This window comes from Rhinichthys klamathensis, unplaced genomic scaffold, assembly GCF_029890125.1.
Source record: "Rhinichthys klamathensis goyatoka isolate OS25496 unplaced genomic scaffold, OSU_Roscu_1.1 h1tg000529l_1, whole genome shotgun sequence".
Lineage (NCBI taxonomy): Eukaryota > Metazoa > Chordata > Actinopteri > Cypriniformes > Leuciscidae > Rhinichthys > Rhinichthys klamathensis.
The window spans coordinates 145,791-163,688 of NW_026607005.1; the positions used below are offsets into that span (position 1 = coordinate 145,791).

Consider the following 17,898-nt stretch of genomic DNA (forward strand, 5'->3'; position numbering starts at 1 on the left):
AAGTGTGTGGAGAGAAAATGTCTGCCCATTAGACTTAACCTTTCCTTTCACCCCTCTCTCTTGTGTCTTTTGTAATGAGTGTGTAGACCAAATTATATTTTAAGATAGAAATCTATTCGGAATTATGTTAAACATTTCACCATAGGCTAAACTCTGAGCATAAAGTGTACTTCAGTAATCAGATCCACTTCTGACCAACCAAATTAAACTCAGTGCAAAGGGGAGGAGAGAAGAGTCAGACCACAACCCAAAATCAAGTATAAATTTTCTTAGTCATTTCTGCATCCCTGGTGGCAAAAAATAAATAAATATTGCAATCTGTTTAAGCATCCCAACTAGGTTGAAACTACAGCATTCGCTCCACCAATGGCGTGAGATGGGGATAGAGATACCTATTTGAGACTTTGACTAGCTTACTGTTTGAAACAAGTAATTCATGATTTAAAGGGATAGAACCAGGGCCTAAAACTTTTTGCCAAAACAAGCAGCAATGAAACCAAAATTTTAGATACCAGTGAAATTTCACAATTTTCAGGGATAGAAATGTAATGTGTAAAAGAAATTTTAGGAATCTAATGTAAAATAACACTGGCTGCATAGTCTTCACTGTATAAATGAACCTGATTAATTCTTATTAAAATTAAAAAAAACTTTTTCAGACAAGAGCAGTAAGTGATTTTCTCTTTGTCTTTTGTTGTTTGATTAACATTAACGACACAGATAGGAGCCGGATTATTAGGCTGCTGTCACTTTAAGACCTGCACGGATCCAATATACTGATATTGTACACATGCGTTTTCTTTCTCATCTATTTACGTTCACTTAAGACATAACCGACTATGTTTACTAGGATACTTTGTGAGAATTTGTCCTTTCAAGTGCAAGAATATGTGAAAGAGAGCTTAATTCCGTATTAGCGTACTGCCTGAAATGCGGCTTTCTAGGTGCGTGCTTAGGATGTTTGCACACTGAAAACTTACCACAGCGTTCAAGTAATTAATTGAGTTCACTTTCGCATCTTCTTGCACGTGAATATTTAAATTGGCAAGGCTTAAATTTCGGTGACGATGCAGCACTGGCCCGTTAATGTTAGGCCCTATAGTCTAGATAGAACACTCAAAAATGAAAATTCTGTAATCATTTGCCTACCCTTGTGTCATTCCAAATTAATTGTCTTTCTTCTATGGAATACAAAAGGAGTTATTTTGCAGTGTGGACCAAATTATCTGAATTCACCCACTGTTATAGTGCATTTTTGACATGTTTGGAGCTTGATGGTCTTCTCCCGCCCCATTTAAAAGAGCTGCAGATGCACAAAAGAACATTCTGCAAAAGAAAATACTTTTTTTTGTTCCACAGAAGAAAGAAAGTCATTTGCGTTTAGAATAGAATGAGTAAATGATAAAAAGACTAATTATAAAATATTTTTTTGTATGAACTATTCCTTTATGATTCCAAAACTTGGACTATAAGCTGTATAATATTCAGGCTTAAAAAACTATATTAAAAAATATTATTGAAGATTTATTCATCTACACCTCATCTATACAAATTCTAATGTACAGTACTTTTTGTTCTTATGTCTTATAGCAATTTTTATTATTTTAAAGAAACGGCAATAGCAGCTTTGATTCAGAAGGCTGGAAAAAGTAAAAAATTAAGATAGAAAGAGCTTGCATACAGAGCAACAAAGACTCAAAGTGTTTCTCTAAAACCCTCAAAATACAAACATCCTAATATAAAACGGTTGCCATGACACTTCTGTTTGTTTTTCCTCAGCACAGCCTCATTGCTCCATCCGAAACCTGAATTTAAGAGAGATTGTGCAAATGTGTGTGTGTTTGTGGAACATCCAGTGGTAGAGCAGCACATACCTGCACTTCAAAAGCCCTCTGTCACTATGCGCATGCTCATGAATTATTCAAGAGGGCCACAGGCAAGGGGCGGGGATGGGGAGGGGGGGAGTTGGCTTCTGTTGCCGTGGTAGTTAGCGAGTCTACACCATCTGTTTCTCACCACATCACACACATTAACGCACACATAAATACAAGCGCACATACATAGGCACACACACACACACAAATACACCAGTGCACAGTACACTGGTTTAGGGATGCACCTCACCATGGTGCCGCCCCATTAGACACCATGACTGTAGTCTGCTGCGCTACAACACACACTCTCAACCAACAATGAATGTGGACTTTCATTTACATTTATCATCAAGGACAATTTTATATATAAATAATACTGTATAATATTAAATATAAAAACTCTGACTGAGAATGTTGAAAGAACAACCTGTCAGTAACTACATCTAAGTTTCAAAAACCTTACATACCTTATATACACAAAGCATGCTTCATTTCGAGACAGAAATCACTGAAAGTGAGTCACATGTTGATTCAGAAATCAGTCCGAATGATTCAATGAGTTAATTCAATAAAGGATTCGGCAGACCGATTCAAACCTGTAACTATGGGCTGCGTCTGAATTCACATACTCTCTGGGTAGGTACTTCTTTGAATAAGTAATTACTTTGCAAGTGTTAAAGTTATGTTCTATGGTATGAATGTGTGTAATAATATAGATGTACTACATTCGTCATCCCATTCACAAGTCCTCTCCCGTGGCCTCATAGGATTGTAAAGTGTTCATTGAATGCACACTTCAGAATCTAGCTGGAAGTAGTAGGTCAGGGGTGTACAATCCTGCTCCTGGAGGGCCACTGTCCTGCAGAGTTCAGCTCCAACCGCAATTAAACACACCTGCACCAGATAATCTAGCTCTTACTCGGCATACTAGAAACATCCAGGCATGTGTTGAGGCAAGTTGGAACTAAACTCTGCTGGACAGCGGCCCTCTAGTACTGAGTTTGGACACCCCTATACATATGCTGTCTTATAGCTAAAAATTGGACATAAACACCATCTCAAGTCGTATTTACCACTGGGAAGCTCAGGGAAAATTTTGATTCCCAAGTTCCCGAGTTGGGCGTGCCATAAACTTTAAACATAGCGGTGCTTATGGTTGTCAATGAATGGGACTCTATATATCATTTTGGCTTTAATAAGATTTTCCCAATAAATAGGCAAGAATAAACCTAGTGTCCTCCATGATTCCTGTTCTTTCTGAAAACAAAGCACTTGAATGCGACAAGCTGGTAATCACAACTTTAGAAGAGCATTAGTAGGTCCTCCGAGTATAGGTACTTTTTGCCTACTGTTTCATGAATACTATGAATTTTTTTTCACATTGAGTTTTTTACCTTTATAGTAGGGAAGTGTGTATATTATGATGCAGCACAACTGTTTTTGAACGATTTATTAAAAGACTAGAGAAGTCGTCTATTTGTGAGTCGGAATGCACAGGTTCCTTTGATTGTTTTTGATTCAGTAAAAAAGAACTTGCTCATTAGAGTCATTTGTTTATGAATCGAACTACAATATCCAAGCTGTATATGTTTGTTTTTGTGTTCAGCCAGCGGACAAATCAATTCGTGTTTTCTTTCCATTGGTATATGGTATCTCAAATTCAATTCGGACTGCAAACTTACATGCACAGCTCGGGTAGCGTCAACTTAGATGCAAGTGGTATTATAAAAAACTAATGTTATTTTCATTGATATTTGTACAGTCGCAGAAACTTTCATGCATTTAGTTTGTGCTTGGAAGCTCCGTCGAATCGATTCATTAATCCTTGATTTTCTTCCTTACCACTCATTTATAAACAAGCACTTTCTATTTTTATATTCTGGGAACTTATCCTCGATACTATTCCTTATAAAAAACAATCGGATTGCTTTGATATCGCTACTTAGATCCAACTTTGCGAATCTCGGCTACTAGCCTTTAGTCCGCTAGCATTTCACGCGTGGCCTCGCGCCTACCGACCGTCTCATTTTACACCCGTTCACTGAAAGGATACAGGTTATATCCGGCATTTCAGTCCTAAATTAGTAGTGATATTGGTAGTATCACTACTAATTTACTGTTCATCTGTTATGGCGAACATATCAGATGTGTGTCTAACGTTACCTCTGAGTGCAGGTGAGGACACATTCGAGCTGATTTCGGTACGATTGGAGCTGGAATCGGTGGAGAAACAGATCCGTGGTCTGCTGGAGAAACAAGCCGAGCTGCGGGATCGGCGATCAGCGCTTGAAACGTCACGCGCCGATCCACATACGTCAGTGGCTAGTAACTTTTTGACTCCGACTTCGTCTACTCCGTGCGTTTCTCTGCCCAGGAGGACGCGATCATCTCTGGCATCATTCACTCCGGCACCGACCCAACACCATGGACCCTGGATGATCCCACAGCGGAATACACGAGCCAGGACCAGAGCAAGAACCTCTCCGCCCCTCCCGGTCTTCGAGATCTCCACCCGGAATCGCTTCTCCCCTCTTCGCGAGTCGGAACGCAACGAAGCCATGATCATCGGCACTTCCATGGTCCGTCATGTCCGTGCTACCTCAGGTAAGGGTAAGGTGCGCACTCACTGCTTTCCTGGTGCTCGTGTTCTTGATGTCGCCGCACAGGTTCCCGAGATCCTGAACGGTGACGAGCGCGTCGGAGCTGTGGTGCTGCACGCGGGGACGAACGACGTCAGGCTGCGGCAGACGGAGGTTCTGAAGAAGGACTACAGGAGCCTGATCGAGACGGTACGCAGCACAGCGCCTGAGGCAACGATCATCGTGTCTGGACCGCTTCCCACGTACCGACAAGGACAGGAAAGGTTCAGTAGATTATTTGCACTAAATGAATGGTTAATGTCATTGTGTAATGAACAAAAACTGCTCTTTGTAAATAATTGGAATCTGTTCTGGGAGCGACCTAGGCTCTACCGTGCTGATGGCCTGCACCCCAGCAGAATCGGAGCGGCTGTTCTGTCGGACAACATCTCCAAGACGTTACACACCGTATGACTAGAAAATCAAATTCCAAATCACAGTCTTTGCTGTGCCAATTTAATTGATATAAGTAGTGTAGAACATCATATAGAAACTGTGTCTATTCCTCGTTTAGTGAGGCCAAATAATAAATCTACTGTAGGATCCAGGAAAAATCTTATTGTAATTAAACCTGAAAATCTAAATATCAGTGAACAAAAACAATTTCTAAAACTAGGTCTTCTAAACATTAGATCGCTCACACCTAAGGCGGTTATTGTAAATGAAATGGTCACAGATAATAGCTTCGATGTACTTTGCCTTACTGAAACCTGGCTTAAACCAAACGAGTATTTCGGTCTAAATGAGTCCACTCCACCAGGATACTGTTATAAGCATGAGCCCCGTCTGATCGGTCGTGGCGGCGGAGTTGCAACAATCTATAGAGATATTCTTAATGTTACTCAGGAAACAGGTCACAGGTTTAATTCGTTTGAAGTACTTGTGCTAAACGTTACGCTCTTAGATGTAAGAAGGAAATCCCTATTATATCTAGCCTTGGCTACTGTATATAGACCTCCAGGACCTTACGCTGATTTCCTTAAAGAATTTGCAGACTTTCTCTCAGATCTATTGGTCAATACCGATAAAGCAATAATTGTTGGAGATTTTAACATACACGTAGATAACACAAATGATGCGTTAGGGACTGCGTTTACAGATTTATTAAACTCCTTTGGGGTCAAACAAAACGTCAGTGGTCCCACTCATCGTCTAAATCATACACTAGACTTAATTATATCATATGGAACCAATCTAACCGATATAGATATTATACCGCAAAGTGACGATCTCACTGATCATCACATGGTAACTTGTATAATACGTACTGCTGAAATTTGTCATGTTGCGCCACGTTATCGACCAGGCAGAACAATCCTTCCTACCACTATAGATAGATTCTCAAATAGCTTACCTGATCTATCTCAGCTGCTCAGAGAACCCAAACAAACAGATGAACTAGAGGAAATGACTAGCAGGTTGAGCACCTTTTTCTCTAGTACATTAGATATTGGTGCACCAATTAGACCAAAAAAGGTTAGAGAGAAAACTAAAGCACCATGGTACAACAGTGCTACGCATGCTATCAAGAGAGAAACTCGTAACTTAGAGCGTAAATGGAAACAAACTAATTTAGAGGTCTTTAGAATCGCGTGGAAAGACAGTATGTCACGTTATAAAAAGGCTCTAAAAGCAGCCAGGGCAGAGCATCTCCGCAAACTAATAGAAAATAACCAAAATAATCCAAGGTTTTTATTTAACACCGTGGCTAGACTAACAAATAAACAGACATCACCAGAGCAAAATATTCTGTTACAGTATAGTAGTAATGATTTTATGAACTACTTCAATGAGAAAATAGAAAGCATCAGAAACACAATTGTAAATGTACAATCCTCTATGGTGTCTTATGATTTAGCCTCAACTATGGCCCCTCTGGAACAACTACACCGCTTTACAAATATAGGACAGGAAGAGCTAAATAAACTTATCATTGCATCTAAACCAACAACATGTTTATTAGATCCAATACCAACTAAATTTCTGAAAGAAGTGTTACCTGTAGTGGAAGAGCCTCTTCTTAATATTATTAACTCGTCTTTATCTCTAGGTCATGTTCCAAAAATATTCAAGCTGGCAGTAATAAAACCTCTCATTAAGAAACCGCAATTAGATCCAAATAACTTAGCAAATTACAGACCCATTTCAAATCTTCCATTTATGTCTAAAATACTAGAAAAAACTGTGTCCGCTCAATTGTGCTCTTTCTTGCAAGAAAATGAGATATATGAAAAATTTCAGTCAGGATTCAGGCCGCATCATAGCACAGAAACTGCGCTAGTTACAATTACAAATGATTTACTTTTAGCTTCTGACCAAGGCTGTATCTCAATACTAGTTCTACTCGATCTTAGTGCTGCGTTTGACACTATCGATCATAAAATACTCTTGGATCGATTACAAAACTACACTGGTGTTCAGGGACAGGCATTAAGCTGGTTCAGATCGTACTTATCGGACCGTTACCATTTTGTTTGTTTAAATGGGGAAAAATCTAAGATAACGTCAGTAGATTATGGAGTGCCGCAAGGATCGGTGTTAGGCCCTCTGCTATTCTCAATATATATGCTGCCACTTGGTAATATTATAAGAAAACATGGAATTAATTTCCACTGTTATGCTGATGACACTCAATTATATATTTCATCACGGCCAGATGAAAACACTAACTTATCTAAATTGACAGAGTGTCTTAAAGATATAAAATGCTGGATGACGGGTAATTTCCTGCTACTAAATCCAGATAAAACGGAGGTATTACTTGTTGGTCCAAAAAACTACCCACAAAACCACTTACAATACAACCTTAATATAGAAGGATGTCCTGTTACTTTATCCTCTACGGTAAAAGACCTGGGAGTTATACTAGACCGCAACCTGTCTTTCGAAAATCATATTGCATATGTTACAAGAACAGCCTTTTTCCACCTTAGAAACATTGCGAAATTACGTAACATGCTATCTGTTTCTGATGCAGAAAAGTTAGTTCATGCATTCATGACCTCGAGACTAGATTACTGTAATGCCTTATTAGCTGGCTGTCCTGCATCCTCAATAAACAAGCTACAGTTCGTGCAAAATGCAGCCGCTAGAGTTCTTACTAGGTCAAGAAAATATGATCATATAACACCAATTTTATCATTTCTACACTGGCTACCTATCAAGTTCCGTATCAATTATAAAGTACTATTACTGACCTATAAAGCCCTAAATGGTTTAGCTCCTGTGTATTTAATGGACCTTTTATCGCCCTACAATCCATCGCGTTCTTTAAGATCACTAAATTCGAGGCTTCTGGTCATTCCTAGGATATCTAAGTCGACTAAAGGAGGGAGGGCGTTCTCACATTTAGCTCCTAAACTCTGGAATAGCCTTCCTGATATTGTTCGAGGCTCTGACTCGCTGTCCCAGTTTAAAACTAGATTAAAGACGCATCTCTTTAGCCAAGCATTTACATAATGGTTACCTTTTATACCACTGCTGAATCAGATCAAATGCATTTAATACTATAAAACTTGAAGAGACTGTAGGTTATTTGTATAGGTTGCATAGTATTTACAGTCATTACGTTCCTGTATATATTGCGTGAATGACGGGTGGTTGGGCAGATATTGTGTTGCGGTAGGTGGTATGCCATACGGAACCGTTGTCCACTGAAACTGCCTATTCACGCACCAGTGGGGCTCGACAGCCTTAGTCAACGGGTTGGCGCGTATGGTTGGGTTGCAGAGAGATTGTGAGATTGTGGTTAGGTCTCAGCAGCAGGAGGGACGTAGAGGTCAGTAAGCTGGGCTGAGTTGAGTGGGGGACGGAGGGGGGTGATTTTGGGACGCAAGAGTCACTGTCTTCATGTTTTATCATTTACGACTGTGCTATGGAAATCATCACTATGAACAGCAGCTACGCTAATTATTTTCCCTTTTTGCTTTTCTGCTGTTATCTCGGGACGCGAGTCCCGAGAAAATGGCGTTCGTCAACCCCAGTTTGTATCCAGCCTCTCACGGAGACTTCAGATGCTCCAATCACAAAGCCTGTGAATTGACGACTCAACGCGGACGATATGGACTCTCTATGGTGGACGGCACTGATCCTCAACAACTCGTCTTAATACCGGCATGATTACTTGGACTTCCAAAAGATGGAAATGGACAAATACTCTAAATGTTCCGATTCCAATCTGACTTGTAATGTTGCCCGAATCATGCACTGTTCCTTCGTTGGTCAGAGGAGAACTGGCCCCCCGACTGAGTCTGGGTTCTCCCAAGGTTTTTTTCTCCATTCTGTCACCTGATGGAGTTTTGGTTCCTTGCCACTGTTGCCTTGGCTTTTGGCTTGCTTAGTTGGGGACATTTAATATTCAATAATATTATTGATCTGCCTTACATAGGTGGACGTTGACGCAATTTTCTTTTAGAAACAAACTTTGTTATATTGTTATATTGTTTTTGTTATATTGTTTTCATGTTATCACTGTGTGAAGCGCTTTGATACAATCTATATTGTAAAAAGCGCTATATAAATAAAGGTGAATTGAATTGAATTGAATTTAGTTTCAGCCTCTGAGGGAAACAGTTAAAACAAACGTGTTAACTAGAATGACAGAGAAGAAAGCCACAGCAGATATACATGGCGACATTTACACAAATGGTCAAGCAATTATTAAATTAGTTGTTAGTCTCATAAAAATGCAATTAAGAACCTGTACAGTGTGAATACTAGACACCTGACGGATAAAGTATGTAACCTGGGATTACATTTACCCAGCGTTAAAAAGAAAGAATGAAATGCCTTCTGTACAGTTGTATGTGTGTGTATAAGTTAGATACTCACATACTGTCTATTGTGTTTCTTACCTGCTGGTGCTTTAATCAGAGGGGGCGGGATTAAGGGCACTATGATTGGCAGGCCTCCGTGCTCTTTAGAGGAGGAGGGGTTTACAGACGCTTCGCCTGTCACTCCATTCCGTGACGTCGGGGTAGAGCTAGAGCTGTTGGCGTGTGGAGGAGAACCACTGCTGTTCTCCACTGTGGATGCTTTTGGCAAAGAGTTCTCTAGAGAGGAGAGAGTGGTAATGGCGAGTCGGTTATGTCTCACAAAACAGTCACAGTGTGAAATACATGAGGTTAGTGGGATCTATGCTATTGTGCGACATGCCATTGGTAGGTTTGACTGTCATCAAATTCAAAAGGTCATGATCATTTCATTGTAGTCAATAAGAAATCATCATTTGCATTTACATTCTAAACAAACCATGGTCCATGTTATTCCAAAATTTTCAGAAAAAAATGACTCTCTGAAATTGCTTTGCTTTTCCTCTGACATCACTTAGGCCACATGGGCTGTTGGAAAAAGCCATATAGTTATTTGGGCATTATTTTAACAATCTCGCATTCAGGTCTGGCTCTATTCTGGTGGTATATAACACTTATTTGACACTAATAATTTCCTGATGGATAAAATTGAGTACTGATATATTTATTATTAGTATAATTATTTTATTATTAGTAGCATTTGCCTTTTTTCCTGTTGAATATGCTGTTTTACTGAAAAATATCATAATACAGAAGTAACAAAAACTGACTAAAGATTTGGCATGCATGTTCAATATTTACTGTGAATGAAGATGTTATACATCTTTCTTCGTGATTAGTGTTTCATTTTTAAATTCACAAGTCATTCAGAACTCTGGAGACTAGCGATATCTCAAACGCACACCCCATATTACTGTTTGACCTGTTACATGACAGAAAACTGATTAAATAGCTCTTGCAGAGTCCCGAGAAGACATTCCCATACTACACATACACACATCCACCTGCAGCAAATAAGACAAGATTTAACATGAGCACCCAAACAGATTACTGGGAGATAGCAGAAAGAAAAGCCCATTTGTTACTCTAACGGCTCGTTTAAAGACGATCACGGCTAAACGAGTTAATTAAGTCTCATTGTCCTTCGCCTAATCTCTCCACTTCCAGCTACGTCAACTAACAATAGTGAAATATCGTAATCTGCGGCTGTGTATTTGTCTGACGGAAGGAAAGTAATTACGGAGAGCATCACATGGCAGGCATGGTAGGTTGGAGAAATGTGGCTGAGTGCATGTTAGCTGGGAACCGTCTAACGCATAAATCACCATTTTCCTTAATGGAGGCTGGAGTATGGACTTAGCAAGGAATTAGCCAGCTCATTGTTTCGGCATCTCTTTCTCTGTCCTCATAGGGCCGCAGAAAAAATGGCTGACAGTTTAAGACTCTCTAATGCTCTGGCACGGAGGCTAGCCAGGAGACACCATGGAGGGTGCAAAGATAAAGCTGCGGGTTAATCGGAGTGCTCTCGGGGGAACGACAGAGGAAGTTCAGGAATTTAACAGTGCGTTCTCTTTTTAACAACATTTAAAATCTGACAGTCCTTGTTTTGGGTCCTGTCCTTATCAGGATTTTGTGTCTTATTATTACATCCCAGAATTCCCTCTAGGCTCTTTCTGCAAACAGGTTTGTGAGATTAACCTGATACAAAACATCTATGGGGAATTCAGTGATGATAAGATAAAAATAAATGAATGCACGTTCTGCATATTAGTGTCAAGTGAGGGTCCAGAAAGGTATAGTTAGATACTGAAACTTTCTCTGAATACATAAGTGTGAAGAGTACCATTCAGAAGGTTAGGGTTGGTAAGATTTTTGAAACAAGTTTGTTTTTGAAACAAGTACTCACCAAGGCTTTATTTACTTGATCAAAAATACAATAAAATATGAATGTTTGGAATATTCTTTACTGTGACTTTTGATCAGTTTAATGCCTCTTTGCTGAATAAAAGTATTAATTTCTTTTTTTTAAATCTTACTGACCCCTAACTTTTGAATTTGTACTATTGTGGTTTTTCATCCGTGAGTGAAGACCATCTATTTGCTATGTGTAAATCTTCTTTTGCCTGCCGGCCGTGGGTCGTGCAGGCCTATCTCTGTCAGATCTCACCTTTCAGGACAGAGATGTGCTGCCGCATTTCTCCGTCAGGGTAGTTGCGGATCTCTATGTCGTCTGAGTCTCGTAACTCCACTTTATCATATCCGTACCATCCAAGCAACTCATTCATGGTGTTTTCGGCAAAACTCTGCAGAGAGAGAGAGAGAACAATTTAAAATGCAATTTTCAATTTCGATTTTTTTTTATCTGTAAGGATTCAACAAATTGATGACATTGAAGATACTGCTTATGCATCATAGGTTAAATCGACTAAAACCATTTTTTATATATATATTACAGAATTATTGATTTCATAATCCCCCCCCCACACACACACACACACACACAGGGGGAGTCTTAATTGGTAAATAATTGCAGTCTGTTTAGGAGGTGTTGCTGCATCGACACAATCAATGTAAAAAAGAAAAAACTCGTGAGTGGCAGCTTTTGCAATGCGGATAAACAAAAGTCTCCACAGGGAATCTTATGTTTGCGTGGCTACTGTTAACCAGGGCCAAAAGGATTTTCATCCAAGAAATCCTCTACAGTGGCTCAACGATAGACAAAATCTGACTGTAGATAGCTTCAGTCGTTTCAGCTCCATATCCCTTTAAGAATGAAATCTGGAGAGGCTAAACTGACCAGGGCATCAAACAAACATCTTGCAAACAACACTTAAGCCAGACAACCAGAGAGCAGAGGAGGAAGACGCATTATTAACAAATCAGAGCTGACCGGACCAGAGCAGAATCATGTAGCTTTAACATACATACTAGACAAACAACATGGGCCATACTTTGAGTTTAGATTTTAATACCCATTTGCCCTATTCAAATCTTCAAAGCAGACTAATTTTAAGGAATCACCTCAAAAAAGTAGTTATACATGTCAAATATCTTTGTAAATGTTTGCTTAATGAATAAAAGCCTGCTTATATTCTGTGTAGAGAGCGTTAGTGGTTATGGTGTTAGTTTTATATGTAGAGAAAGTATAAATGGTTACACGTTCTTTCGATGGTCCACTTTGGACATTAATTATGAGTAACTTTGCAACTACATGTCAACTAACTCTCATTAGAGTATTAGTAGACTGTAGTACACTGTTGGGTGTTAGTGTTCGGGTTAGTAGAATAAGTTGACATATAATTGCAAAGTTGCTTATAGACCATAGTGTCTGATGTGGAAGCATCAAAATAAAGTGTTAGCAGATATTAAGCAGACAATATACTCTAATGACTGGTAGTTGACATGTAGTTGCAATATTTTGTAAAATGACATTAAATATATTAAATTATAATTCCCATCTGTTTTAAAATCTCAGTGTATTCATCTATAAGACATACAGTAAATGAGCATCTAAACATTCAGATATGTATTTATTTCCATATATGTATTATTTATTTTTGTAAATCAGTTTTTCTGTTTTAGTCAATCTGAGGGAGGCTCTCACCATCAAGTAGGGCGAGTTGCCATGGAGATTGCCTGCCTGCCCCGCCCCTGGGAGGGGCCGATTGGACGGGACCTGATGAGACACGAGTCAACAACTGTCAATCAAACATAGAAACTGTCAGTCAATCGCATTAAACTGTCAAGCAGCATAGGCCTACTATTGTTCTGTGTTGTCGGATACATACTTATTTAATGTAGTTTGAATGGGCTTTAACATTTAGTAAACCACCACATCGTACAGTAACAATTTTACTCTCCAGCGTAAACTACTACACAATAATAAACATACACACACATATGATCTAAAAGAAAACAGGCCGAATGAGGGATTCACTCTTACTGAGGCATAATAAGGAAACAAATCATTTTTCATAACTCTTGATTATTTGTACAGCATATAAAGCACACAGCAATCCTCCCCTGCTCTTCCTCTGTATGGCCACCAGGTGTCTGTCCTGCCCCTACCACTGCCTCTGGTCTCTGTAAGGTGAGGCTTCTGTTTTAGGATCGAGTTCACAAGGTCAGTCACAAAGCAGTAATCACACCCTGTCCACAGGAAAACCTCCTAGACAGTATCAGCACAGCACGGATCAATCTAGAATCACCTGAGCTCCGCTAAAGTGTTTTGGGGCACTTCAGGAGTCCTGATTGTCTGGGAACACCAGCTGAGCTGAGTTTAGAGGTGCCCAGAATTTCCTTAAGAGGGCTGACCTGACTTGCAGTGTTAACAAGTTGTAAATATATGTATACAGTACCGGTCAAAGGTTTGGAAACATTACTATTTTTTATGCTTTTGAAAGAAGGCTCTAATGCTCCTCAAGCCTGCATTTATTTGATTAAATACACAAGAAATGTGACATATTATTACAATTTAAAATGATAGTTTTCTATCTTAATATACTTTAAATTATAATTTGTTTCTGTGATGTAAAGCTGAATTTTCATCAGCCAATACTAGTCTTCAGTGTCACATGTTTTTTTTTTTTCAGAAATCATTCTAATATGCTGATTTATTATCAATGTTGGAAACAGTTGTGCTGCTTAATATTTTTTTATAATGATACTTTTTTCAGGATTCTTTGATAAATAAAAAGTTAAAAAGAACAGCATTTATTTAAAATATAAATCTTTTGTGACAATATGTTCAAAAGCTTGGGGTCGGTAATTATTTTTTCTTTCTGTTTTGAAATAAATTAATACTTTTATTCAGCAAGGATGTGTTAAATTGATAAAAAGGGATAGTAAAGATTTATATTGTTAGAAAACATTCTATTTTGAATAAATACTGTTCTTTTTAACTGTTTATTCATCAATGAATCCTGCAAAAGGATCACAGGATCCAAAAAAAATATTAAGCAGCACAACTGTTTCCAACATTGATAATAAATCAGCATATTAGAATGATTTCTGAAGGATCATGTGACACTGAAGACTGGAGGATTGGCTGATGAAAATTCAGCTTTGTACCACAGAAATAAATGATATTTTAAAGTATATTAAAACCGAAAACCATTATTTTAAATTGTAATAATATTTCACATTACAGTTTTTCTGCATTTTTGATCAAATAAATGATTAATATATACATATGTACAGTGTATATATATATATATATATATATATATTCACTTTGAAATGTATAATTCTATTTATTAGAGAGGGAGTTAAATGGTAAATTCACCCAAAAATGAAAATTCTGTCATCATTTTCATACCCTCATGTCGTTCCAAACCCATTAGACTTTCTTTTTTTTTTTTAAATGAAATCTGAGAGCTTTCTATCCCTCCAAAGACATCTACTCAACTGACACTTCGACGCTTCAAAAAATTAATAAAGAGATCTTAAAACTATGAATTGATCGGTTTAGTCCAAATTCTTTTGAAGAGACTCTGTCGCTTTATATGATGAACAGATTTTAAGAAAAATAAATAAACAGAAGCTCAACCAGACCTTCTTGACGCGCAAGAACAAACCTCAAACGTGCTGCGTAACACACAAGGATGAACCTCATTCGTTCTCGCACATCAAGCGAACATGTTTGAGCTTCAGTTTACCTCAACTGATGTGTGAGTGGATGAAAGTTTATATGTTAAATTAAACATGTTCATCATATAAAGTGATCATGTCTCTTCAGAAAATATTGGACTAAACCCCTCAATTGAAATGGATTAGTTTTACGATCTCTTTATGGACTTTTTGAAGCGTCAAAGTGGTAGTTGCGAAGCTGTCAATGTAGACACAGAAAGCTCTCAGATTCCATCAGAAAGATCTTCATTTGTGTTCCGAAGATGAACGAAAGTCTTACGGGTTTGGAACAACATGAGGGTGAGTAATTAATGACAGAATTTTCATTTTTGGGTGAACAAACCCTTTAAAAGAATAGAGAGAGGGAAATACATAGAGAATTTCTGAACAAACCGAACATTTAAGCACTCTTAAAAATGGAGAAAATGCTATTAAAGCTAAAAAAGTTAATGCTAAGCTATTCTATCCTTTAAAACTAGAATGTTTTTCTAGTGTTTTTTAATCATCCAATCCAATTGCATAGACAAATATGCATGCACGTGACCAATAAAAAACAGAATATGTTTCGAAAATGTTACAAAGCACAGAGGAAAACTAACAATTTAAAACGTCCTCATGTGCATCATTGCAGTGTGTTTGTCTTTTTTAAGTGCTGCAGATAAGCATGATTTCTGTCAAATGTACTGGATTCTGCACTAAATGTCACTCCACACACAAAATTACAATCTGAAATTCCCAGCACTCCTCCCCTCTGAAGGCCGCCCAATAATTACACATGCTCTGATAAAAAACAAAAAATCACAATGAAAAAAAAAAATAGAGAGGGATATTTGCTCCCCTATAGAGACAAAATCAAATCGGACACGTTTGGAGAGAACTCTTTTCACGGCAGACTGAAACATCAGCGAGAAAAGTTACAAGATACGAAGCAGCAAATCTCATTCCCTCTCTGCCGCCTTCCCTCTCTGTTTGCCGTGATTGTGACGGCGGGGGGAATCGGACACCCTGCGCGCAGTAACAAGAGTAGGTCACTGTACACCATGATAAAATTCCCTCCTCCCTTCACCAACTTTCCCTCTGACCAACCTCTCTTTCCCAGTCTCTCTCTCTCTCTCTCTCTCTCTCTCTCTCTCTCTCTCTCTCTCTCTCTCTCTCTCTCTCTCTCTCTCTCTCTCTCTCTCTCTCTCTCTCTCTCTCCTCTCCTCCCAACCCACACTTTTTCATTCCCTTCTTGCTTTTTTCTCTTGTCCCTCACTCATACTGAATATCACTCTTTTTCTCTCTTCCATATTCTCTCTCTCTCTCTCTCTCTCTCTTTTTTCTTCTCCCCCACCACTATGCTCTGCTTTCATTTCCATCTACCTTCCTTGATATTCGATCCGGCCTGTATTCTCAGCTTTCAGTTTTTACAGCTTAGGCTGCCTATTGCTGTATACATTCCTTTCTCTTCTCCCTCTCTCTCTCTCTCTCTCTCTCTCCCTCTCTTTCTCATCCCCCTCTCCATCGGGGCAATCACCAGCACGGGGCTTATTTTACCATGCTGCACATGAAAGCAGACGGAGATGAAGGCAACACTGTCTGACGCCTCTTCTCTGTATCTCTCTCGGAGGTATAATCCTCCACAAGGCCACATTGTTTACAATCTTCCGTATCTCTCTTGTTCTTACGTTTGCCATTTTTCTTTTGTCTCTTTTCTTGGAAGTAAGAGAAAAATTAAACAGAGAAATAACCGCACCAAAGCGAGGAACTCCTCATAGTCAGGGTGTGTGTGTGTGTGTGTGTGTGTGTGTGTGTGTTGGTGGAAATCTGATACGTGAGAGGGAGAAATTCATAATGCTCAGGTCTCAAGTTCTAACTGAGGCAATAAAAGGGAAGTGCAGAGTAAAACGCAGATTATATTTGAACACACACGCTCTTTAAGTGTTACAGTATGCTTTGTTTGTGCATCTCACGAGTTATTTACATAGGTACCGGCCGTCAAATAGGAAGTGACTGTGAGAAAACAGAGGAGTGAACACTTTTCCTTCACCTTTAAAGAACAAGCAACTTGACTTCCTTACAGTGGAAAGCATGAACTCAATGAGTTTGGGGAAGGGAAAGAACGAAAAAAATGAGTGAAAGCCGGTAGACGCATTTTGATAATACAGATGGGATGGAAGTATTCAGCCTCGCTGCAATTTCCGACACCTGTTCGCTCATGTATCTCAAACCCCTCAAACAGACCCTTACTCTAAACCCTCCTCTGGTTACTCTACACCGCATATCAAATTTAGCTTTGATTCCACAGAACCTGATCTGTGTCTGTTGACGCAAATGTTTGGGGAAAAGTTTTGTTTCGTCTCCATGGCTTTGCTGTTTCCTGTTTTTCATGTTACATGGGCCGTAACACATGCACATTGTTTATCGGTGCGGTTTGCATATGCATGGGACCACCGCCCTCAGCTGTCCCTGTGTCTCTGTGGTCTATCTGCAGTAACTATATGGGGTATCTGCATGGGGTATATAGGGCACCTGCATGTGTCTGGTGAAGATGTATGGGATGTTGTTGTACGGATGTGACCGCGTATTCTGAATTAGGGAAACCAAAAGTAATTATTTAAGAAATAGTATTTGAAAAAATAACATTGATTTTGAATATTGCTTTTTTGAATTCGATGGGAAATATGTCCCACTTAATGCCTAGGTGGTTACGACCCTGCTTTTATAGCAGAATCTTTATACACACGTATAGTATTTTTAAAAAAGGTGCAAAAGCCTTAACTGGGGCATTACCCATTTAGAAGATACAACTTTGTACCTTATATACCCCTTAAGGTTGCATATTAGTACCTAAATAGTACCTTCTTAAAGAGCACCACCGCAGTGACAGCTTTTTTTAACATTTCTTCTGAGTGTATGAACTTTTAAGTTATCTTTCAGGTAAAAATATGTTATTTTTTTGGCTAA

The 17,898-nt window shown here is 38.8% G+C and overlaps 1 protein-coding gene across 7 annotated transcripts in view; it reads right to left on the reverse strand.

Moving 5' to 3' along the window:
• sobpa (sine oculis binding protein homolog (Drosophila) a) overlaps positions 1 to 17,898 on the reverse strand; it is a 44,993-nt gene that overhangs the window by 20,772 nt on the left and 6,323 nt on the right. For 4 of the 7 annotated variants that reach the window (XM_056238648.1, XM_056238649.1, XM_056238651.1 and 1 more), the window contains exons 2-4: positions 12,929 to 13,000; positions 11,492 to 11,627; positions 9,367 to 9,564 (exon numbers count right to left, since the gene is read on the reverse strand). In XM_056238648.1, coding sequence (XP_056094623.1) covers positions 9,367 to 9,564; positions 11,492 to 11,627; positions 12,929 to 13,000 — 406 coding nt within the window. The remainder of the gene's footprint in view (positions 1 to 9,366; positions 9,565 to 11,491; positions 11,628 to 12,928; positions 13,001 to 17,898) is intronic. The other 3 variants (XM_056238650.1, XM_056238653.1, XM_056238655.1) reach the window with 1 other exon arrangement.